Source organism: Rhinolophus ferrumequinum, chromosome 15 (genome assembly GCF_004115265.2).
Source record: "Rhinolophus ferrumequinum isolate MPI-CBG mRhiFer1 chromosome 15, mRhiFer1_v1.p, whole genome shotgun sequence".
Lineage (NCBI taxonomy): Eukaryota > Metazoa > Chordata > Mammalia > Chiroptera > Rhinolophidae > Rhinolophus > Rhinolophus ferrumequinum.
The window spans coordinates 29,017,771-29,043,570 of record NC_046298.1 but is presented as its reverse complement, the minus strand read 5'-3'; the positions used below and the strand labels follow the sequence as shown (position 1 = coordinate 29,043,570).

The following is a 25,800-nucleotide window of genomic DNA, read 5'->3' as shown; positions in this document are numbered from 1 at the left end:
AGTTTCCCATATGTCAGTCATTCAGGGACTCCTTTATCATACGTGAGTACTATTGGTACCCTCTATTTATTTTTCAATATATTTTAAATTGATTTCTAAAATGTAACCTAGTTCTAAGCAATGATATGAATAAAAATCATGGGAATAATGTACTAGATATTGTTTAGTTATGCATCAAAATAAATAGCTATTAAAATAATTAAACATCACCGCTGTGCCACTTACAATTATATTTTATATAGGCAGAGGTATAAAATGCTTACATGAAGAAACACTGTATTTTCAGAAAGCCTTTCTGTGACAGGAAAGAAAAAGAATATATAATAGGCAGCATGCAAGGCAAATAAACAGGAGGGGTGTAGGGCCTCTCTCGTTAGGATTGAGAGACCTGGATATGTTTGTCCACTGAAAGGACAGACATAATGGAGAATGTGACTGAAGATGCAAGAAACAGAGGGTGATGATTGAAAGGGCAAGGCCATGGGAGAGTCACCAGAATATAGAACTAAAAATACAGGAATTAAAAAATGAAAAGGAAGCTTTCCTTCTTGAGATAACCGAGAGGCAAGAGATGCTGGAGATTTATTAGAGAAACAGGCAGAAGAGATCCAAAGTCTCAGAGATCATTCCAGACAGGCTCAATTGTGTTCCCAGAGAAGAGGGCAAGGCCAACAGCAGAGAGTGACAGTATAGAGACAAATCAACCATGGAGCTGGGTGCTTGAGATTGGTTCACTTTGACTTTGGTTTCACAAGATGTCACACATGTATGGCAGGTACACACATGAGGCTCAGCATTTGGGAGTGGCTATTGTTTCCTGAAAATGGATGCTGGTGTAGACCACAGGAAGTGCCTTAAGAGAAGGAAGGGTCGATGGATGGAAAGGAGAGAGGTCAAGATTAGAAGGGACTCTCTAGTCACTCTGAAAGGGGAGAGGCAGATGGGGATCTAAGTGCCTATATTTTAGCATCAAGAATGATGAGAGATGGTGTGTTCAGAAAGATCCAGGTGGCACCTTTGCTGAGGAACTACACTGTCATTAGGAAGTGAGTCAATTTGCAAAAACGTTTGAGGAAAAAACAACAACTGGATTATTGGTGAACAATTCAGTGGTGGCTGAGAGGTAGACGTGAGACGTAGCCTAAGTTATGGCTTACAACAAGCAATCCCAGTCTTTCCTGAATCAGTTGACAGGTAGAAAAGGTAAACCCAAACAGAATGCGGGTGAGGCAATACTGCATTCATATGTAACATGCCCGCTGAATATTTGCCTCAGACTCATTTACCTGTAGACTTAGGATGGTATAAAAACCAGAATGTGAGCCTCGGGCTCAGGCAGCTTATTGTAGGAGAGCGGTGCACGTCACTGCACCTATAAAATAAGCATAATAACGTCTACGTTAAAAGAGGACTTCCAGCAAGTTTGAAAGGTACATGATCAATATACTTACACGTGGAATCAAAAGAGCTGAACTCATAGAAACACAGAGCAGCATGGTGGCTCCCAGGGGCCGGAGGTGGGGGAATTGAGCAGATATTGGTCAAAGGGTGCAAACTTGCGGTTAGAAGATGGGTAAGTTCTGGGGATGTAATGCATCGCAGAGCAATTGCAGTCCACAACACTGTATTATATACTTCAAAGTTGCTAAGAGACTAGATCTTAAATAGTCTCACTACAAAAAGAAATGGTGAATATGTGACATGATATCACGCTTCGGTGATAATCATATTGCAACACATAAAGGTATCAAACCAACCCACTGAACTTCTTAAACTTTCACGATGTTATAAGTCAATTATATCTTAATAAAAAAGACTCAATCGTGTTTCTATGAAACAATGAACCACCCAAAAATAAAATTAATCAAATGATTCAATGTATAATAGCATCAAACAATTTACTTAGGAACAAATTTAAGAAAAGAAACGGAAGACCTGTATACTGAAAAGTGAAAAACATTTTGAAAGGAAACGAAAGACTTAAATAAATAGGAAAACATTCTATGTTCATGGATTGGAAGGCTCAGTCTTATTAAGATGGTAATACTCCTTAGATTCAGCTACAGATTCAACACAATGCCTGTCAAACATCCCAGCTGCCCTTTTATTTATTTATTTATTTTTGCACAGATTGACAAGTTGATTCTAAAATTCATACGGACATACCAAGGACCCAGAATAGCCAAAACAATCTTGGAAAAGAAATGTGAATCGAAACCACACAGAGATACTACTTTATACACACTAGGATGGCTAATAAAAGGCTGATAATAAGTGTTGGTGAGGTGTGGAGAAGTTAGAACCTTCATACACTACGGGGGGGCAGGGGGGCAGGGAAGGATGCAAAATGGTGCAGCTGCTTTGGAAAGCAGTTTCTCAAAAGGTTAACATAAAGTTACCTTATGACCCAGCAATGACGTCCATAGGTGTAAACCCAAGAGAAATGAAAACTCACGTCCACATAAAATCTTGCACACGGATGTTCATCACAGCATCCGCCATAACTGCCCAAACTCGTCATAAAGCAATGCCCACCAACGTATGAATAAACAGAATAACGTGTCAATGTAAATAAAATAATCCGGCCAATGGAATTTTTGCAATCACAAGAATAAAGTATGGATAAATGCTACAAGATAGATGAACCTTAAAAGCAGTATGTTAAGCGAGAGATGCAGATACAAAACGCTGCCCATTATACGATTCTATTTACATAAAATGTCCAGAATAGGTCGATCTACAGGACGCTAAGCAGATTAGTGGTTGCCTATGGCTTGGGGGAGTCTGGGGAGCAATGAGAAATGAATGGTAGTGAGTACAGGGTTTCTTTGGCGGGGGGATGAAAATATTCTAAAATTGATCGTGGTGCTGATTACACAACTTTATGAATCAACCACAAAACACGGAATCATACACTTCAAATGGTTAAATTGCATAATATGTGCATTATATTGTGATAAAGCTGTTACATATAAAAAGAAAAGACAGACGTTGGAAGGATTAAGCATTCCGTTGGCCACATGTGAGCAATCTAACTTGCCCAAAATAGATCTGTTTATTCGCCTTGTTGATTATGTCCATGCACTGAGCAGTCCGAAGGAGCAGTGTCGTGACCTCTTCTATTCCCCAAGTCAGATATCCTAGGAATTCTGGAATAGAACACAGGCCAGGAGAGGTTCTATTCCTGAACGAGTATGCGAAGGGACCTACCAGGAAGGGTGACTTCCAACACAGGGAAGTTTTGCCGGAGCCTATTTAGGGAGACACGGAAAAGATGCACCACCCTGAGACCCCAGACTGCTATGCTGTTAAGTCAGTTAAGGTTCTGTCGAACTTCATGAATGGTAGTCGTGTATCCCAACTGCAGGGATGATGTTGTTTTGTCAGTGCTGCTTCCTCTTCAAATTCTAGCCTCTTATGCGAGATGCCTACTCTGGGAAAGTGAGGTGAACTGTGGCAAGTGGATACTGTCACTTCTGAAAGCTGTACGGGCCTGGGGACTTGCCTGGAAAGCTCCTCAAAGCAGTTGGCGTGACCTCCTTAAAGGAGAGCTCATCATAATTAGTGGCATTACACGAACATCAAAAGAATTTATAATTCCGGGAGCTTCATTAGGATGTGTCGCTAAACACATCCTGAAAATTGTTCCCTGACGCTGTTTTCACTTAAGAACGATGCTGGTACTGGGGCTACTTGAAACTTATAAGTTGGTAATTCATTTGAAATTGAACTTTTGACAGTTGTTAAACACTGTATGAGTTTGCGTGTTTCTCCTTATTTTTGTTATTTGGTTGGCTATTTTGATGTTCATTCTTGGGAAAAGCAACTTTCCCTCACAATTGGCATTTAAGAGAATGTGAACCACACACTGTATTAGTTTTTTATTGCTGCTGTAGCAAATTGCCACCAATTTAGTGGCTTAAAAGAACACCCACATTACCTGTGGGTCAGAATCCTGGGCACAGTGGGACTCATTTGGGTTTCCTGCTTAGGGTCTCACAAGGATGAAATCAAGGTGCCAGCAGGGATGTGTTGCTTACAGAAGGCTCAGGGGAAAAGTACTTCTCAAGTTTATTCAAGATTTCAGGAGAATGGATTTCCTTCTCTTGCTTTCGATATGGTCCAACTCCGTCTTGAAGCCAACAAGTTGAGTCCTTCTCAGACTTTGAAACTCTCTGAACAAACCTCTGCCTCATCTCACTAACTTTCCTCTTCTGCTACATCTCTTATTGACTCTCCGGCCTTACTCTTCTACTTTTAAGGGCTCGTGTGATTATTCGGATCCACTTGGATAATCCAGGATAGTCTCACTATTTTAATGCCAGCTGATTAATAACCTTAATTACATTGGCAAAGTCTCTTTTGCCATGTAAGGAACATAACCTCAGGGGTTCGAGATCATGGGGGGGCCAAAATTCTGCCAGCGACTTTTGATGGTTACTTTTATGTGTCAACTCAACTGGGCCACAGGGTATCCAGACATTTGGTCAAACATTGTGCTGGTAGTTCTCAGTGTTTCTGGATGAGATTAACATTTGAATCGTAGATGGAGTAAAGCAGATTGCCCTCCCCAATGTGGGAGGGCCTTACCTAATCAATTGAAGACTTGAGTAGAACAGAAAGGCTGGGTAAGAGGAAATTCCTCCTGCCTGACTGCTTTTAGCTGGGACACTGGTCTTTTCCCGACTTCAGACTTGAACTGAAACATCAGCTCTTCTTGGATCTTGAGCCTGCTGGTTTTTAGGTTGGAACTGTACCTTTTGCTCCCCTGGGTCTCCAGCTTTCCGACTATAGATCTGGGAACTTCTTAGCCTCCATAACTGTGTAAGTCAATTCCTTATTATATATATTATATATTATATATTTTATATATGTAAATATATTGTATCCCATATATGATATATACATTTCCTATGTAATACAGATATGATAGATGCTATATGATATACTTCCCATACACACACACACACACACACACACACATACATATATATATACACATATACATATATATATCAAATACATATATTTCTTAATGAAAACCATACACATTGTCTCCGTTTCCTTCTTTTTTCTTCCTTGAACATAGATATAGCTGTGATGTTTAGAGCTGTGACAGTCTTACAGCCACAGGAGAAAGGCAAAGACTCACAGAGATGCTGACAGATCACTGAAAGGCCACCCACATTTCCGCTTCTGGAAACCCCAGAAAAATTAACCTGAGATGGTTAAGACACTTTAACTGCTATTTTGTTACCTGTAACAGAAAACATTCCTGATTGATACTTTAATAGATGAAGTTAATCCTGTCCAGTAGTTTTGCCATAAGCATGTTTCCTGTAAACATCTTGGCTAGAAGCATTTTCACCACAAAAATGTTCACTGCACAACTAATTGGTCATAGGCAATTTCACCATAAAAGATAAAATAATGAAAAATAAAAAGGGGAACATTAAAAAGGATAGAGTGAAACGTGAAAAATTAATAAAAGACTTTATTGCAAAAAATGAAAATACATTGTCTTCGAAGTCTTTTGTTCATAGTATTATATATTGTTTTTGCTTGTTTATTTGTTTCCTGGCTCAGCATCACATTTCTTTATTTTTTTGCTGCAATTTCTTCCTTCACTAAGAGAGGTATCAGCTTCCAACTAAAGCATCTATAATTAATGATCCCAAAGACTGTTGTGAATTAGTAGCCACCCTTTTTACACTTGCCATAGCTTGGTAAACTTTGGGTTTTGATGGGTAGGAGGGATGACTATTTATCCTCATGGAAGGATTTGCAAAAACTGATGTTTTTATTTTCTAGTGTAGCATGCAATTTGGCTTTACACTCTCTTATTTCATACTCCCAGTAAGTTGCATCACCACATTTTCTATCAGGTCAACATATGTAGTTATCATCATCTAGTAATTTAAGACCATCACGTTTCTTCGTTACTGTATAGACTGTTATATGGGGGCTAAGATTTATAAAATACAAAATCGGGAGTGCTGTGAGAACTTCGTCAAGAGAGAAATGAAACCAAACTGACAAGTAGCTTAAATACGTGAAGTCTGCCAAATGTAAACCAAACTGTCAAGCAGTTACTTGATCTTTCACAGCGAAATTGCCTTATGGCCAATTGGTTATGTGGTGAAAATGTTTGGGGTGAAAATGCATGTGGTAAAGATGTTTACAGCAAAAATGCTTGCGGTCAAAATAGCTAGAACCAAATTTAATCTCTAGATCCTTGGTTACAATTTTTCTAACTCCAGGAATTTTTCCTCTGGTGGTATTTGCCCTTTTGTAATGCAGCTTGACCTTGCCCTTTAAGCTGCAATTCAGGCCAGGCACAGCTGGACCGTCTCATGCTATAAGGAAAAATCCTATGGACAGGCACAACCTAGAAGATCTTCTGAGCCTGCAAACTCTCAGCTGAAACCGCACTGCCGTTTTTTGTTGCCTGACTGTTGCATCTCCCATAAGCAATAAAATAAACATTTCCTATTTAGATGCACAGACTTGGCTGGGGAACAGCACTGACTGCTTACCTCAGAAACCACTGAAGAAGGGTAAATAAGTCTCACTGTGGAGGACCAGCAGGAATACTGAGAAGTAATTAACCCACCCCAAGAAAGAGGATATGCAGTCTCTCTGAAGGAAGACAGGATTTGAATGTCAGACAGACCAGACTTCACATAGTTTCTCCTGATTGTCTGTGCCAACTTCTCTCTGAGTTTATGTTTCCTCATCTGAAACGTGGAGATAATGATACTCAGCATCTCTGGGAAGGTGAAATGGAATGACAACCTTGAAAGCTCCCGTCCAGATGTCCTCCACCTATGAGGCAAGCCGCGATGGCTTATTGAAGGAGTGGCGGCATCTGCGTGATGTGGCAGCTAATTTCTGAGGGCAAAGGGAGATGGTAAAGGATGGAGAATGGCTTTCTCCAGTAACACATCTTGCTAAAGTAAGTCAGGAAAGACCATGGGATGGCTGTTTTCAAAAGCTCTTTCATTAAATCTCCTCTACCCAGCAGTGCCACTGCTATAATAGAAATGTAAGTACTCAGGTTGACAAAAGTAAAGGTTCCAGATTACCTCACAAGTATATGGGTATCGGTGGGAATTTATGAAGGAGTATCTAACTTGAACCATAGATGGGTTTTCAAAAACTTGACATTTTAGTGGAAACTGGGTTTTTTTTTCTAAAGGCAATTTTTGAGATACCCCATGAGCAAACTCCCTAGAAAACACTAAATAGTAATTCTTTTACTTAACTGGAATCCTTACTGATGGAAGTTCCTTAGGGTGAGGAGAACACAAAAGCAGGTGACAAATAGATGTGCTACGTGACAAACAAGCAAACTGAAACAGGAAAGGGCCATTTCTTAAGTGGCCACCCATATGAGGTCCTGCTACCCAAACCGTACACATACTCTCTCATTTAATTCCAACAAAAATCATGAGATAAGCAGAGCACAGGTGTATTTTATGTAGGGACACATGCTCAAATATCTCAAATAATTAAGAATGAGCATAATTCAAGACGAAGCTTGACAAAAAACGGTGTGCAGTCATCTTTATCAGCTAAAGTGGCATCAACTGTGGCAATAGCAGATTTATTTAAAGAACACTGTCTTTTGCGATAAAAAGGAATGTACCGATACATGGCACATACAACAGTGATGAACTTTGAAAACACTCTGCTGCCTGAAAGAACCAAATGACTGAAGAAAATGAAGTAGAGAAGTAAATGAAAGAAGTAAACAACTTCTCATAGTAAATGATTCCATTTCTATGAGGTGTCCAGAATAGGCAAACTTATAGAGGCAGAAAGTAGATTTGTGGTTCCTGAGGGCTGGGGAGGTGGGGGTGGGGGTGGGAAATGACTTCTAATGGATACAGGATTTCCTCTGGGGATGGTGGGCGTGTTCTAAAATTGATTGTGGTGATGATTGCACAATTCTGTGACTATACGAAAAACCACTGAATATTTTAAATGGGTGAATCAGTGAATGGTATGGTACATGAATTATATTTCATTAAAGCTTATATATGTATATATACATAGAGATAGATAGAGAGATGGAGAGAGAGAGAGAGAGAGAGAGAGAGAGAGAGAGAAAGAGAGAGAGAGAGAGAGAGAGAGAGAAAGAGAGAGAGAGAGAGAGAGAGAGAGAGAGAGAGAGAGAGAAGAAAGATAGAGAGAACCCTGCCAGCCACTTTGAAATTATGTAATCCTTGACAAATGCTTAAACATTTGGGAGATTGCATTATTTCTAAATTTGTGCACAAATGAGATTTAGTTAGTAGTCCCATATTACATCATTTCAAATTTGCCTAATTCAAACTCAGACAAAATGCTGCCAGTGGATTATCACCAGTTCAAAATGAGGAAATAGAGACTTGAATTCACATATCTGATAAGAGAAGAAGCCAGGATGGGAATTCAGTTTTGTTGGTTGGCAGAGATCTTCCCTCTTCTGCAAGATGCTAGGGGATGGCACTCTGACCCTCTTGAATCTATTATCACTGAAAAAAAAAAGCTGTTGGTAGCTGCTAATACTTATGGCACATGTAGTACTTTATCAGGTATGGTGCTCAAAGCTTGATGTCCATTTTCTCATTGAACCTCATGGCCACCCTTTGGGGGCATTCTCGTGATCCTCATTTTGCTGAGGAGTTACCCAAAGCTCAGAGAGGTAAGACAACATGTCCAAGGTCTCCCAATCAGTAGTGAAATGTAACCGAAAACCAGGTCTTTGGGACATAGGAGTCAGTGGTCTTAACCCTTGGGCTGTGCTCTTGTCAGAATGTATTGATCTCTCTGATGGACAGACAGGTAAATCATCATGATGCATTTCCAGCTGAGTCACGGACAAGAGAAAACAATTAATATTCTCTGAAAACCTTTTAGAGCCCTCTTCACATTCCTGTGCCTTTCCCCTCCTTCGCTAGTCCTTGGGGTGTGGACACGAAGCCAGCACACTGACGTAAATGAAAGCCACAGGATGACGTGTAGTATTGGGGTATTTTCAGATAATCAGTGCTGGACTATGATCTGAAATTACTGTGATAGAGGGAATCAAAACCACTACGCTAAGAATGTTTCCATCATAAGGCACTGAGAACGTTTTTTAATCCAATAAAAACATCTAACGACAGAGACCTCAGACTGCTTTTTGGAAAGAACTCTAAGATAGTAGAGGAGACAGAAACCATTTGTGTTCCAATAAAGGCTCAACTTTCTGATTATCATACAAAAACTGGTGGCATGAAACGCATACCGAGGAGTAAGTGGGTTCGAATGTCTTGGGCAGCACAGCACACTAGTTTAAAAGCACGGCTTGGAGTCAGGTTGTCTGGGCTACAATTCTTACTGGTTGAGTAACACTACATATGTCAGTTATATTAGAGTTGGCAACAAATAACAGAGAATCCAATGTAACAGGGACTTAAAGAAGACAGAAGTTCAGTATTGTCTAGTGTAAAATGATTCTGGAGAGGGGCAGTTCTGGCCTCATATGACATTCCATACGCAACAAAATCCAGTCTCATTTATACTACTTCCTAGAACAGGGTTTCTATTCTCAAAGCTACCTTAGAAAGCATCGTGGCTTCTTGGATTCTAGCTATCCTATCTTCATTCCAGGTAGAGATAAGAAACAGGTGGTAGAAGGAGGACAAAAGGGCACTCTTCCCAGCTGACCTGGCTCCCAACTCATCCCAGAAATCCAACACAACCCCCTGCTTATAGCTCACTAGCCACTATTTCATCACATGGCCTCATCTAGCTGCAAGGGAGGCTGGACAATGGTTTTTACATGGACACACTGCCACTGTAGCACATCGGGTTCTCTTACTAGAGGAGAGCAGAATAGATAGTGAGGAAGAGGTCTGCTCTGGAAAAATTGTTTTCTAAATTTCTTTAAACTTCAGTGTCCTCACTGAGGAGATGATCACTGCATTTGCCTCCTAGGATTGCTGTGGCGAGTCAATGAGATAACACATAGGAATCCCTTAGAATAGGGTCCAGCACCAGCTCCCACTCATGAAATGCCCACTGTTAACCTTAGCTACATGCTAACTGACCGTCCTTAGAGAAACAGGTTCTTTGCCTCACTCATCCTGCGGCTTACCATGAACAGGTACTGGCCAAAGCATACACTTTGTAGCATCTCTCCTCCAGACTTTAAAGTTGGGCTGCCTAACCCAAACTCTTCGTTTTCTTCATCTAGGGCAGGGTTTCCTAACCTTGGAACTACTGACATTTTGAGCCAAATAATCCTCTGTGGTGGGGACTGTCCTGTATATTGTCAGATGTTTAGCAGCATCCCTGGCTTCTACCCATTGGATGCCAGTTGTACCGTCCCTCCCCCAATGTGGCAACCAAAAGTGTTGGGGGTGGGGGCAAATTATCCACAGCGGAACCACTGCTCTATGATGCCTAAATTCCCATAACATGTTTCTTTGGCAGCAGCAGCATGGGTCTCTTGGGTTATCTATTTTAGTTCCATGGATCGACATTTTAAGGTAAATCATGTCAAACATACTTTTCTCAATCTAATGGAAACCCACCCAGCTACCTCTGAATGATGCATCAGACACAGAAAGAACCTGATTAACTTAATTTCATATGCCTAGGTTTTTTTTATTCAAGTCCTCACCTCTAACCCTGGCTTGTGACTTGGGTGTGAGCCAAAGAGAACAGAACCTCCTGAGCAAGAGAGAGGGTGAAATTACACACGTGAGAAGAGAAGCACAGGAACAGATGGCAAGCAGCTCATTGTGTCTGGTCTTGATGGCCAAGGAAACATGCCTGGGAGGTCCTCCACCATTCTGAAACGGGACCTTTCCTGTGGATATAGAGGTCAACTGCAGAAACATGAGCCCACCTAGCCATCCCCACGTAGAGTATCTGTGTTAGCAGCCCCTTATTAACCACAAACTCGGCAGAGAAAAACTGTGACACACTGAACAAAAGTAGAAAACCAGATCAAGAAGAAAACACTGAAAATTCCCCAAACCAAACTTTTGAGAAATCTTTGAAAAGAGCCAGTCTTCTGAACAATAAAATAGCTTTGGGTACTATGCGTGATTTAAAACAAAAACACAAAAAACAAAAATGCAGCCATCATTAAAGCAAGAAAGCTGTAAGTCTATTAAATTTTTTTCTTTGATACTGGAAAACTCAATTTATGACCTATGTTTTACAAAACATACTTGAAAGAAATTTTATATGCCTTCTTCCCATTGAACTTAGAATATTGAATTTCTTTTGTGTACTCAAGAAGGGGGGTGGCTCTATACATACCATGTTTCCCCCCAAATAAGACCTAGCCAGACAATCTGCTCTAACGGTTCTTTTGGAGCAAAAATTAATATAAGATCCGGTCTTATTTCACTATAATATAAGACTGGGTCTATATAATATAATATAATATAATATAATATAATATAATATAATATAATATAATATAATATAATATAATACCAGGTCTTATATTAATTCTTGCTCCAAAAGACGCATTAGAGCTGATTGTCTGGCTAGGTCTTATTTTCAGGGAAACATGGTAAATTACTCAGGGTTTCTTTTAATGTACTATAGATATATCAAGGTAAAGTGATTCGAGGTATTTTTTCAGATAGACGGAAGCATCCACTCTAGACTCTGCCCTCAGAAGGGATTCTATTCTTAGTGCAACGGTGCTGCAGTAAAAGCTGGTTTATCAAGCTCTCTGTTGAGTATAAATCTTTTCTAACTGACATTTGTAGACCGTCTTGATTGATGGCCTAGCATGCCTTATGAATCTCTGAGAAGAGCTCTCTTTGAGCATCTTCCAAACTACCGCTAGGGGGAGAATCTTGCTCTATTTGAGAAGACTACCACGGGTACCAGGGGCTGCAGGAGCTACCTGACAAGCTCGGCTAAAAGAAAATGACTAAGAAGGTAGGGGGTGGTTTTCTCCCTTCCTCCTGCCCTCTCTCTCCTTCATCTATACACATTCACACATGCATATTTACACACACACACATACACATACTCATACATGTGCCTGTAAAGAAACGCTGTCTAGACTCAGGTGGTAGATTGGATTCATCTTAACATTTTCATAGGTGATTAAAGGACAGTGGGTGTTATAGACGGAGAGAAAAAAGGGCACAGGAATTAGTCTGAATTTGAATCCCAGCTTTATCACCCACCAGCTGTGTGACTTTGGGGAAGCAACTTAACCTCCCTGTGTTTCTGTTTCCTCAGGTGTAAAAGAATTGTAAGGGTTTCATGAAAAGATAGGCACAGCACCCAGACCAAGACAGCCATGACTACACAAATGATATCGGTGATTATCACCTCTGCACTGCCCGGGGACAGGGACCACTTCTCTCCCTCTGTGCTAGCGAGTTGCTTCCAATGGGTTTCTGCCTTTCTCTTGTGCAGCAGTGACAACAGGCCCGGGATGTATGTATCCCCTGCCTTCCTCCTTCCTCGGCAAAGTCTGTGGAGTCAGGGTCGACGTCTATTTTATGCACCCCCACATCTCATCCTGACTGAACAGCGATGTCTCTGGTTCATAACAGACACTCCAGAGACCTTTGTTGAAGAGATGAATAAATTGCCAACAAAGACAACACTTATTTAAGAATCAAATAAGAACGGAACTTTTTGCCATTTGGGGCCATTTGTTCATTGAATGAAATTTATTGAGTGACTACTGTGTGCCTAGAACTCTGCCAAATGCTGAAAATCAAGGATGAAGACACAACAATCTGGTCCCCCTGGCCTAAAATTTATGCCTTAGAGAGGACACTGAAGGTAAAATCCAGTTCACTCTCGAGGAAAATTTATGACTATTAAGGTTTGCAGTATTACCATACTTCCGTTTAGATGACATCAGTTCCAATAATCTGGTACCGTAATATGAGTCAATATTTAGTATTCCCCCATCCATCATGGGCTTGCCACAAAAACCTTACGTGACGGCTTTTCTCCACGTCCACTGTTCCCACCCCCGTCCAGGTCACAGTCCTCTCGTGCCTGGAATGCTGAATAGACCCGGGTGCCCTACTTCTGTTCTACACTGAGTATCATGACTTATATTTTAACAGTAAAATCAGATTTTACCACTCTCCTGCTTAAAGCCACCGAAGGGCTTCTTACTAAATTTTAAATGTATGAAAACTTATGGAGTGCTAATCCAGGGGTCTGCAAATTTATTCTGTAAGGGGCCAGATAAAGAATGCACGCGCGCACACACACACACACACACACACACGTATATTTATTTTTAAAATATTCTAAATATTTAAAAATATATATATTTAAATATATCTCTCTATATTTCTATATATCTATATCTATCTATGTATATGTAGTATATATATTTGGCTTTGTGGGACATATAGTCTCTGTCCCAACTCCCCAACTCTAACAACATTGTGTGAAAACAGCTACAGTCAATGCTTAAGCATTGCTCGTGTTTAAATGGGTATGGTTGTGTTCCAATAAAACTTTATTAACTTTATTAAAAAGTACAGACAGTGGGACAGATTTGGCCCATGTCCCATTGGTTGCTGACTTCTGTTCAAAATGACCTTGCACTTGCATGTCTCCTTGCACTCACCTGGCAGTCTTCTTTTTGCCGACGTTCTCCCACCACACTGGCCTCTTCTCTGTCCCTCCCTCTGTCATTCCCGCCTCAGACCTTCGCACTTTCTGATCCCTCTGCCTGGAACATCCTTGCTCAACACCTTTTCTTCTCACTGGTCTCAGTTTAAATGTCACCTCCTCAGAGAGGCTTTCCTTGATAGACTTGTCATTCTACTACATCATTTTGTTATATTTTACCCAAAGGACTTCAATGATCTTGTTGATTCATTTCACTGTTGATTACTCTTGCCCTCCCAGTAAAATGCAAATGTCATTCGAGTCCTCAATGAGCTTGGCCACTGCTATATCTCCAGCACTTACAACATTACCTGGCTCATAGAAGCTGCACAATACATACTTGTTGAATTATTTTGCTGAATGAAATGGTCATCAGGAAATGATTTGCAGTAAGAGTGTCCCTGAAATTATAACTGTTTAATGCCACTGTGGACCTGCCACTCTGTTTTATTCATCTGCAGCACTAAACGTTCCTGGACTATTCAGAGTGGATCCTTAGGTATCAGGGATGAATTTCAATGGCATTGACATCTGCCATATGCTGTGCCATAACAACTCAAGCACTTTTTCGTGTTCATTTTGCAGGTGCTTGATTGTCACCTGGTTTCCGTTTTGGCTGGAAACTCCCATCAGATTTCTTCTTTCGAAAGGATGTAGAATGACCCCTAAGTTTCTGAAGCTAATAATGCTTCTTTACCCTCCCTCTGCTTTCTAATTTTATTTTTTTAAGTTAATGGATACATGTTTATGATATTATTTTTCAATATTTGATGTCACAATTCTTTCTCTCTTCCACATGGAGAGTGACAGAGGGATGGCTTCCAGCTTGAGTCTAAAATATATTCAACAAATGAGTGCGGCACGACTACCAAGGGTTTTGTTTTTACAAGGGCATAATCTCCACGAGCTCAGGAGCCCTAACTTTCCAGCTCACCAGGTTATCCGCAGTGCCTGGAATGCAAAGGTCTGACGTGAAGGAGTACGAGAACGGATGACTGGCAGAGGGAAAGAGACCCATAGGCTGGCCAGGAACAAAGACTTCATAATTAGAGAGAAGAGTGATTCAAAAAACAATGTGGCATCTGTCTCTTGAATTGGTCTCCAACCCCGCAGAATCATATATGAACTGAGGTGGAGAGACGACTATGAATAAAAATGAGAAGAGCTGTTTTCAAAGTCACCTGCATTAAAGATGAGATACACAATTCTATTGGTTGGGGATCTTTTTAACAGAATAAAGGCGTCCAGGCATTCTCCCCTATCTCACTAAGCTCTGTGGTATCTGGAAGGCTTTAGTGGACGAGCACCAGTGGTATAATATATGAAAAGGTATCCATCAGAGAGGGGTTGGGGTAGAAAGGACGGAACAACGTAGTGGCTACGACAAGTTTTTGACTGTCTTGGTTTGGAGCCCCTGTAAGACCTCACCTGGGAACCCCCAGACATGGGTAGGAGCAACTTGGTGGAGATTCAGTTTCTTGACCAAAGTTTAGGTAACTAACGCCTTTGGCACACTTTATTTTTGGACTTTTCCCTTTGGGAAGGGGTCTATGATTGGATTATACAACTCTTTCATAAATTTTGCTTTATGATCAACTGCACTGGAGTGATTCACACCATAATTCAAGTGCTGCCTAATCCATTCTGAACGACACTGCTAACAGCATGCTAACAGTACCTATTCCTGGTCGATATCTAGAGTGAAGCATTTCACAGCCTACAGCTACCGTTAGTGAAATGACCACACAAACTTGGAGATACTGGATATAACCCAGAAAAACAAACATAAACAAAAATGTCCATCAGTATGCTTAGATGTGAACACAAAAGCTATTGTGTCTTCATGCGTGAACTTAGCCAAGATACAAATATAATCCTCTGATTAGAAGCATCACCCCCAAATACATTAAAATGTAACAAGCACATCCTCTATCCCATCAATCCCACTTGCATGTATTTATACTGAAGAAATTGTCATGCAAATAGGAAGAGATGTGTTCTCTCCTGTAGAATTGATTACAAATATGGATAAGCGAGAACAACCTAAATCAATAGGGGATTGGCTAACTAGATGATGGTAGCTCCACACACTAGCTATTTAAAACAATGATGTAGCTTGATGTTTACTGATTTTCAAAATGTCCTTAGGACCCTGCAGAATGAAGAAAGTGAGTCACAGATAAGAATGTAGTTTCATTTCTAAAACTGTGCCTGTGCATCCCTAGGTGTAGAGACCCACAAACAGCCCAGAAACTCTGCTCACCAAGAAGTCTGGTGCTTTTCTCAGGATGGTGAGATGTGAGGATGAATACACTTTTCATTTAAAAAAAAAAAAGCTGACAAAAAGCTGAATTACTTTGTTTTTAAAAATATATTTTAGAAACTACGATATAAAAGTCCAAAAATACCAGCGAGGGAAAACTGGACAGTTGATGGACTGAAAAGCCACATTGCAGTTGCTGCAAAAAGCAAACAAGTGAAAAGAAAAGGGACTTCACTTCTAGGTCATACCAACAAACTCAGGATTTATACTGAGCTAGATCTCAAATATCAACCATCAAATATCACAACCATCTCTATTTAGACCAAGCTGTTTTGGAAAATAGCAACTGCCAAGCAAAGCTGAGCTCTCAGGACAGGCATTTGTCCCAAAGGCCATTTGATCGGCTGTTTTTCCTCATATCTGGCATGGTAGGACCTGTTTAAAAATTAAAGTCACTGCATCTTGAAGAATGGAAACACAGGTAGATCCCAGAGGAAAAACAAAGGTCAAAACCCCCAGTCTCCTCACAGCACCTCAACAGAGCCTACATTCCACCTCTCCTTGGATCATGCATCCTGGGTGGGTACCTGGTAGCACTCACCACATTTCCATTCTCATTTATATGGTGCCAGTTTCCCTGCTTGGCTACAAATGCCAGGAGGGAATAAGCGGCATCTGGCAGGCCGACAGCTATGCCCTTAGACGTTAGAATAGTGCTGGTACAGAGTAGATGTTCAATAACGTGACTGGACGGGGAAAAAAAATAAAGGGAGCAAGAGAGGAAGTAAGGGAGAGCAAGAATCCTTGGGCTCTCAGAAGAGGCAAGATGACGATGTAGCTGCTCACCTCTGCTTCTCTTCAACAGCCTCAGGAAGAAGTGTGAGCACACACCTCAGCAACGGGTATCTCTTAAGAGTCAAACAAGGCGCATCTAGATCCTGACCCCTAATTAAAGAGAGTGATCAACAGCACATCCGTCTTTCTCAGGCATGAAGTTTGGGGACTGAGATATTCCTCCCATTGCCTCCTTCCCCTGACATCTCTCAGAGCGGCCCCACCTGTCCCGGTGGTGGGTGCTATTCTCCCAGCTGCCGCTGCTGACATTCAAGGCAGCCAAAAGCATGGAGGGAAGAGCTGAGGCCAGCCCAACCACAAGCTCCTGTACCTGGCTAGAAGTCTGCTCCTGAGCTGCTGAAACCCACTTTGCCCATTTTCAAAGCTGGCTGAAAGTGCCTGGAAATTAAAGTCCCTCTGGGGAGAGCTCTGATGGGCGTGGGGGATGGGTATCCCAGCTCCCCGGCCCCTGGGCGGAGGTAATGTTAATAGGTGTGTTTTATGTCATTTCCTGGACCTCCTCCCCACCTCAAGGGATCAAGCTCACAACTGCCCACTCTGGTAGCTGGCTTATTGTGGCATTTCAGGTTGGCTGGTTTCCCTTCCCTGTAGTACTCCTCACCTGGTATCCTGTACCTCTCAGGTAAACCACACGCCTTCCATCCTCATCTCAGGGTCTGCTTCTGGAAGCCCTGCACACCATTTCTCATGGTGCCCAGAGGATTACCCGTGGCAAAACACTGGGCACTGGGGAGTTGGTGCCAGCCGGTACTGTGGGGCCCTGGCATGTTTGCCCTCCAGTAACTTCAAGTTTCCAAGCCCTCTCTCCCCTACTCATGAGGTCTTGGCATGCCTCAAGCATTCAGAAAACACCAGATCACACAGAGCTCTAGCTGGCCTCACAGAGCATCCAGGGCCTGGGCTTGGTCCCATCAGTCAATGCCTTGTGACTGTACAAAAGGAATAGCAGATAATATGCAAAGTCTGAAGACTATCATTTTCTGTTGATCTTCCTTCATCCAATAATGATTCCACAAAATATTACCCTGGAGTTTAGTTTACTGCTGAGCAGCTGACAATGGTCTCCTGTCTACACATACAGAAAAATACAGGTGACCTTCCTCTGTGATAGATTGGGTCTGATGGCATCCAGGTACACTGGAACGTGAAAATGATACTTGGTTTGCTGGGAGATGAATGTTCCTTCACAAAAACTGCAGGTCCCCTTTGCCTTACCTTCCCCAAGGGGTACGCTGCTGGAATAATAATAGAAGCATTAACAATACATTGGCATTTATGCTTATTATGTTTATATTTATGATGTTCTAAGCACTGAGTAAAGCACATTGTCTCATTTAACCCTTGCATATAGTTCTCTAGGTGAGGTACTATTATACACCCACCCCATGGACCTATAAGGTGATCGAGGCTTCTAGAAGGTTCAGTAACCTGCCTGAGGTCTTACCTTGTTAAGGAGCTGTGCAGAGCATCAAATCCAGCTCTAGGCTATAATGCTATGTGCAGCAACAGCTACGTCATTTGCAGGGCTCAGGGCCAAAGGAAGATGTAAGACTCTTTGCTCAACAATTATTAAGAATTTTAAGATGGTGATGGCAAAGCACAATACCTACCATGGGGCCTTCTGAGAACGGAGCCCTTTGGAACGTGGGGCTGTGGGAGGCCAGACAGGTCACATTCCATGAAGCTGGTCCTGGTCACGGGGACTCAGACGGAGGTGAAGTGAGTGTGGACAAGGGCCCCGTGTTGAACACTGTTCAACCCTGGAGACCGAGCAACAGCTCACATATATTAAAAGTGATTCAGGGAGCCTGGCTATTTGGTCAGAGAGCTGGTCACTTTCTGTCAGAAGCTAAATCAGTTCATCTGATAAAACTGCCTAAATATTTCCCCCCAGCTGGGCTTGCAAAGGGGCCATGGCACAGAATGTGAAAGAAAGTGGTCAACTCCACTGTGGCACATGGGAAAGAGCCTGTGCCCTGAAGCCCAAGATGTATCAACAGATTCTGGCTCACCCATCAGCTTGTGATGTAGGGCAAGTCCCTGGACCTCTTCGAGGTTCAGTTTTCTCAGATGTCTGATAGGGAAAATGGTATCGATGTTTTAGGGTAGGAAACGGTATAGTGGAGGAAATGGTACAGTGTATAGAAAGGCCTCAGAACATAGTAGGTGCTCATTAAATGCTACAATAGTTTAATGGCTGTTTTCACCATGAAGTTTGTGGGACAGCTGAAAGAGCACAGGATTTGAAGGTAAATGATACAGGTTGAATACTGAACACTGCTGCCCCCACCAGCTATTATTTGTAGGAACTGGGCAAAGTCACTGAATTCTTTCCCGGGTCAGCACCCCTATCTGAATAATGGACCGGTCCACAGAGGATTCTACGAGCCCCAAGTGATCAGGGCATCACGGAACAGAAGAGACGATCATTCCTACAGTGGGTTTGTTGTGATAACTTGTAAGTGGTTTAGGTTGGGGGTGGAGGGCTGGAAAAGGGATAACGTCTCCTTTCCCACGTTCCCACGGTTGTCATGGGTATGTTAGGGTCTTCTTGCCCGAGTTCTCCTACAGGGAGCTAAGTAATCTAAGTGGTTATGCCCCTCAAAGTTTTCCACAACATTTCCACATCCTTAACCCAAAACATGACTGACTCTATTCCAATGCCTGCTTTTCAGTCAAACCGAGAGGCTACTGAAAAAGGAAACAATGATTCAGGCCAAATTCCACATGGCTGGAAGAAGCTACTCCATACTGATATCCAAGCCTTTATGTAATTTTACAGGGTAATTCCAATAATAAATAGAAGTTTGAGATGGTTTATGTTTTGCTGCAGATGCGTCCACCCCCACCCATTTGCTTTCTGCTTTAAGAAATTCAATGTACATAAAGGATTCCACTTTTTTTTGAAAACATGACATGCATATAAAACAATAAATTTGAAATTCTTTCTGAAACTTTAAGGTAGGGCAAAGTGGGAGGAAAATTAGACATCGTCTAATCATATACGCACCGACTACACAAAGATATGCACATGCTCACAGCCACCTCAAATGTCACCATTGTCATTTACATTTAGAATACTTTTCCAGCCCATCTTGAATTCTAGTCACTCCTGCACAGTGTCAGGGTACCACAGATGGAAACCGAGAATCATTTTTCTGCTCTGCTCAAACTCCAGCCTCTGTAATAGCTTTCCCCGTTGGTTCTACTAACCTGTTCTGAATATCAGCTTGTTTAAGATTTCTGTAAACGTCAAACCCAAATCCCAGGGTCTCGCTCACCAGAAGCCATCTCTCCAACAGAAGCAGCCTCCTGAGAGGTATCTTGGGCAGTTGTGCCCTGAAGTTGTCGGATCCCCCTGCACCTGCCCACTCCCCATCGTTCCATGGCTGTGATCACTCTGCCGCCACCCACTCCCCCAAATGCCCTCTGGCACACACGGGATTGCCTCTCTTTTATACAGACACATTCAAATCTCAGAAGGGAGAGGGTCTCCTGCCCCTGGGGATCTGATGTAGTGCACAGACACCCAGTTCCTTGAAGCTGAAGGGAGGATTTAGGCTTCTTGCATAGAATTATTCACCTGGTAGTCTAGGCAGGTTACCATGACAACACTGCCAGAGCCTCATGTATCTACATGTTATTGATACATCCCATCAATCCAGCCAAGGGGGCAAAAACAACCAGCCAAAACAGGTCACCAGCTTCCATCCCCCGTCTGTACTGCTGAGTGACTCGTTTACTTATTTGTTTTGGCACAATCTAGACACAGCCACAGTGGTGCACTTAATACGACGCCTTTTTCACTCAAAAGCAGTTTAAAGCTTAACATCAAAGTCCAGCCCTATAATAGGGAATTTTCTACTTTGTTCTTCACTTTCTCAAGCATTCTACTTAGAAGTGACTTCTGCTGCTGGTCACAGAATGCTTTAATTAGCAATGTATTGGGCCAGAAAAGGGAGCTATAAATTGTTAAAACCTTCTCTGACAGAAAGGTTAAATGTGGGCAAAAGATAAAAGGAGCTCTGTAGAAACTCTGAGTCATTTCCATAACAGTAGGTACAAGTATTTCCAGAGAGACAAATGAAATATCTTGCCTTCGGCCCTTCGAGTGAAGACAAAGGTTTCTCCATGCACATCTTCTAAGGAAAGGGAAAAATAAAAAAGTCTACCTGTTTATTCCAAAATGATTCTAATTAAAAGGCAGTGATGGAAAGAAATTACCAAGGAGCTGGCAGTGGAGAGCTTAATTTTCTTCACAGCTCCGCTGTACCTCAACGTCCAGCCTGGTTGGACGCCTGGTCTCACAAGGGTGAGCTACATATTTCCATAATGTTCGACATGAACCAAGCAGTGGAGACTTAGGTGTCAGTCACCCTTGAAAGATCACCTTCAGAGACAGCAGGAGCGGTTTTCATCGCCTGCTACAGCCAGTCATGGTCTGAGCTGCATCTTTCCAGTCTTGCTTCTATCCAGGGACACGACGTCAGGGTTGGTGTATACCAACAAGAAGTTGAAGTGGGCATAAAACAGCCTCTAGAGGCTCCAAAGATCAGAGAACGCCACTTCCCAACCATCACGCTGACGATAGGCCAACTTAACATACCTGTAGGTGATCCTTCCATGACGTGGCCCACGTAGGGGCCTTCTTGAAAGATCGGTCGGTTGTCATTCTGATCAATCACGATGACTTCCAGAGGCACTGGCCCCTCGAGGGTTCTGCCGTTGGCATCAGTGGTCTCCACAAACAGCTGTTGGAGCAAAGAGATTGGGGGAGAGACCGTATTAATTAATTGTGAAAATCGAAGTCAGGTTCTCTGGAGAAAATAGGCTATGGCTGCAATTTTATGAGCCCTTGGCAATCTTCGAATTTTGGTCTCGATGGATAGTCAGTGGGACTGGAATAGAAACTAAACATTAGAGAATATAAGACAAAGTTCAATTCATGTTAGGTCCCCGTTGGGGAATTTACAATTAATTCATCAACCTGCAAAGGAAGTCCAAGGAAGGAAGGAAGGAAGGAAGGAGGAAGGAAGGAAGGAAAGGTGGGAGGGAGGGAAAGAGGGAGGGAGAGACAGAGAGAAAGAGAGAGAGAGATTATTCACAATTAGCCATAGCTGAGAAAATATGCTTACATTGATTCCGTTTTTCCAACATCATTATGCTTACAAGGAATGTTATGCTAATAAAAATAATTGACTAAGCAGTTATGAACAGATTACATTAAGAAATAAATGAAAGTGTTTATGGTAATATTTAGGAGAAATTCAGGTCTCTAAGTATGTACACAGAGCTTTCCTGAGACAAGGAAGGCATTTGCTGGGGTCCTGAATGAGACCCCAGGATCCTTGCCCACCAGGCCCTTATAATCTATGGGGGAATTTCATAATTCCATGAAACATTTCCATATAGAAAGAACTACCTTCAGCTCTCAAGGAAGAAGAAAATAATAGCATAAAAACGCCAGCTTTATTGTTTGCCTTGGTCACAGGGGAATTATGCCATGGCATTTCCAGTGTAACCTTATGCTTTCATTTTCTGAGCCTAATTCAGCTTTGATTGAACTCGGCGGTGACAGTAACACTTCTCCTTGGATATCAGTGTGGTCCTGGCATTGGAGGTGGTTGAGTATTTCAGACAGAAAAGGGTCTCTGCAGCTGGAATCCCAGTGCGTCATTAAAAAACACCCATTATTAGGAAGGATAACCACTATTATCCAGTGCTGATAGAAGCTCTCTACTATATTAACTTACTTGAACCTCACAGTAACTACGACTCTTTTGTGAGGAGGGAATGGCAGCAGATAGAGGTTATGTGGTAGAGTCCAGATATGACCCCATGAGGTCCGCCTTATCTCAGTTTACATTGTAACCACTATAGACAACGTGTCTAAACCACTTAATGCCTGTCACATAGTATGTCTCAAGAACACTACCTGCTGCTACTGTTGCTGTTATTGTTATCAACGCTAGTGTAAAAACTAGCTCAAATTAGGAAAATAAAAGAGAAACACTTTAGTCACAAAGCACCACAACGGAGATGGGGTCATCACTGGTATCACCCCTTTGGGAAAGTGGCATGACAAAATTCAACAAAAGCTATGAAGAATTCTTGCACTTCGCTCCATTTGGATACCGCTCCTGGTTCTAGGTGAGTTATGTTTTACTACATATATAAAAATACTCACTGTAGCGTTGTTGCTAGTAATATCCACTAAATGTGCAGTGAAAAAAAGAGTTGAATGAATGTTTGGCTAACAACATGCTAGAATACAGCCATTATGTAAAATCATTATTAAACCTATTGATCTGCTTAGAATATTATGTGAAAATACACAAAACACCGTGTGCAGCACACCTATGTCACACACACCTATGGACAGAATTTGAACTTAGTAAACAAAAATGAAGCCAGGTATGCTTGGGTAGAGAAATATGTTTCTCATTTTTTTTCTTTAACATTACTTCATCCTTTCACTAGCAAATTTACACACACTTTGATTTTGGGGACAGATAAAATAATGCATGTGTGCCTTAGTAAGAAATTAAAGGGGCAGAGCCTTTGAACATCTGCACACAAAGAAGATCTTAAAGAGAGTTCACTTTTATACTTTTATGCTGCTTTTTTAAAACTACCATGAGAATACTGCTGAACAAAGGAAATCAAAACAAAGCCTTGGGGGAATTTCATGCAATAATGAAGGTCTGGCCTTTTGTCCTCCTCCCAGAATAGCCAAAGGCTCAACTTTCACTTACCCAAAACCCCTACATCTAAAGACACCACATAGCTTGAATCTGAATCTTAAACTTCCCGTTTGTGCAGAAACTGGTCCCCATACATGGAGAGACCAAAGGAAGAGGCAGCCTACTCCAGATTGGGAGTTGGTAAGTTTCATAAGCAAGACTTGTATTGGGTGACAGCAAGACAAATAGATCTCCATGCCTGTCCACCAGAATCTTAAAAGTTTATGCCTTTAAGATTCAACTGGACTCAGTCACATATACTCTCTAGCTGGCCTCAACAACACCTTACTCGCTCAAGGCTGTATCCTTGAAAACAGCTCCCACTGTGGGAATAATGGATATAATGTATATTCCGAGGACAGAGGATGGGCGGAGGAGCTTGGACTGCCTGGGTCCAGCTCGTGGGTCCACTGGTGGTCACATCCTCTTGATGACCTCCTCCAACACTTCTACGTTCTATAAGACTTGGGCAGTATAAGAAGCCACAAGTACAATGAAGGAACAGAATTCACATTTCCCAAATATGCAAATATATTATAGAACTGGGAGGGGCAGACTCCAGATCCATCTTAATATCATGTAAAGACAAACAGACACTAAGAGGATATAATTGGTTAGGATGAATGAAAACTGTTAAGCTGACTCTTACAAAACCAATTGTACAAGAAGACAACCTGATAGCCTTTTATGTTATATTACTATCCAGAGTTTGCCTTCTGGATTTTTTTAGTGAAAACAATATTGTTAGAAGCTAAGACCTTTGGAACAGCATTTCAAAACAGCAAAGTGCTCTTAACGGGCATTCAATGTAACAAAAATTCATTGAGTACTTACTACATGCCAGTCTCTACACTGAGTAATATCCATCAGATAACAGAAAAGACATTCTGGCATGAAGAGACAGATGATAAGCAATGTAAAATACATGAATAAGATAATTTCAGTTACAGATCAGGAATATGAAGGGATGAAACAGATTGCAATATTAAAGCTATACTGTCCAACATGGCAGCCATTAGCCACATGTGGCTATTTAAGTTAAATAAAGATAAAGTAAAAATCCAGTTCCTCAGTTGCACTAGACACATTCAAGAGTTCCATGGCCACGTATAGATGGTGGCTACTATATTAGACAATGCAGATACAAAATCTTTCTGCCATTGCAGGGTTCTAATGGACTCTAAAGCACAGGGCTGGAGAGAGAGAGAGAGAGAGAGAGAGAGAGAACCTATTTTAGATAAAATAGTTTAGAAAACTATATGCAACTCTCAGGCCCTGCCCAGAACCCACTTATTGCTGAAGGAACATTTCAACTGAGATTTGAATGACAAGAAAGCAGAAGGAGCCAGCCAGGCAAAAATGCACGGAGGAGTTCTAGACAGCTGAAAGAGCAAGTGTAAAGGTTCCAGAGTTGGCATTATATTAGGGATGCTATTGGTATAAGATCAAGTCAAATAACTGGGGTTCCCCTCAATTCCAGCGGCGTGGACTGAAGTTTATCCTGCTGTAACATCCTTTGCATAAACAAGTTGGGTAAAGTGAGAAAAGAGGGCTGATTCTCTGTGAATTGCTGGGTAAGTAGAGTGGAGGGAGGGAAAACGATACCAGGCTTGTTCCTAACAAAGGAAAACATGGTAGACTGAATAAAATATATGATAGGGAATGCCAGTGCTTTAATAAGTAGTCTATGCATTTTTCAAAAGGCACATTAACAATGCGGATGCAAATTAAGCATATAGATATGTGTGAAGAAGTTATTAGTAAATGCAGTCTTAGCTATCGACCCAGTCACTTACTACAAAGAAATCTGACATTCTAGTGAGTTTTCACGACGGTTCTCATATGAAGGTCAGATCCACAGTTAGTGACTGCTGAGCTTTCTGAAGCAGGGCTCTTAAATTTCACAGGGTACCTGCAGGATCAGAGAATAAATGTTCAATGGAGTTCTCACCTTCCTCTCTACTTAACTGAAATACCCCAAACACACAAATCCTTAGTCTGAAAAGACTGGAACAATGTTTGTTTCTTTTGAGTCGTAAGATATATTCTAGGGGTTGTGTTTAGGTCGCCAGAAACAAAACAGTGGAATGCATCCAAACAGGGCATTCTAATGCCTGTTCTTTATGTTTGAAGTGAGATGTCAATTAGTACAAACCTACCATGAGAAAAACAAACGGGTAGCCATTGGCTGAATGCAACAGAATAATTGCTCAAAGGAAATGGAAATCAACCAGCTTCTCACTGCCTATTTCTCTACCACCTTCTAGGACTCGAGGGTTTCTATTC

The 25,800-nt window shown here is 41.7% G+C and overlaps 1 protein-coding gene across 1 annotated transcript in view; it reads right to left on the bottom strand.

Moving 5' to 3' along the window:
• CDH13 (cadherin 13) overlaps positions 1-25,800 on the bottom strand; it is a 984,184-nt gene that overhangs the window by 345,299 nt on the left and 613,085 nt on the right. The window contains exon 6 of the mRNA XM_033128954.1: positions 21,378-21,522. Coding sequence (XP_032984845.1) covers positions 21,378-21,522 — 145 coding nt within the window. The remainder of the gene's footprint in view (positions 1-21,377; positions 21,523-25,800) is intronic.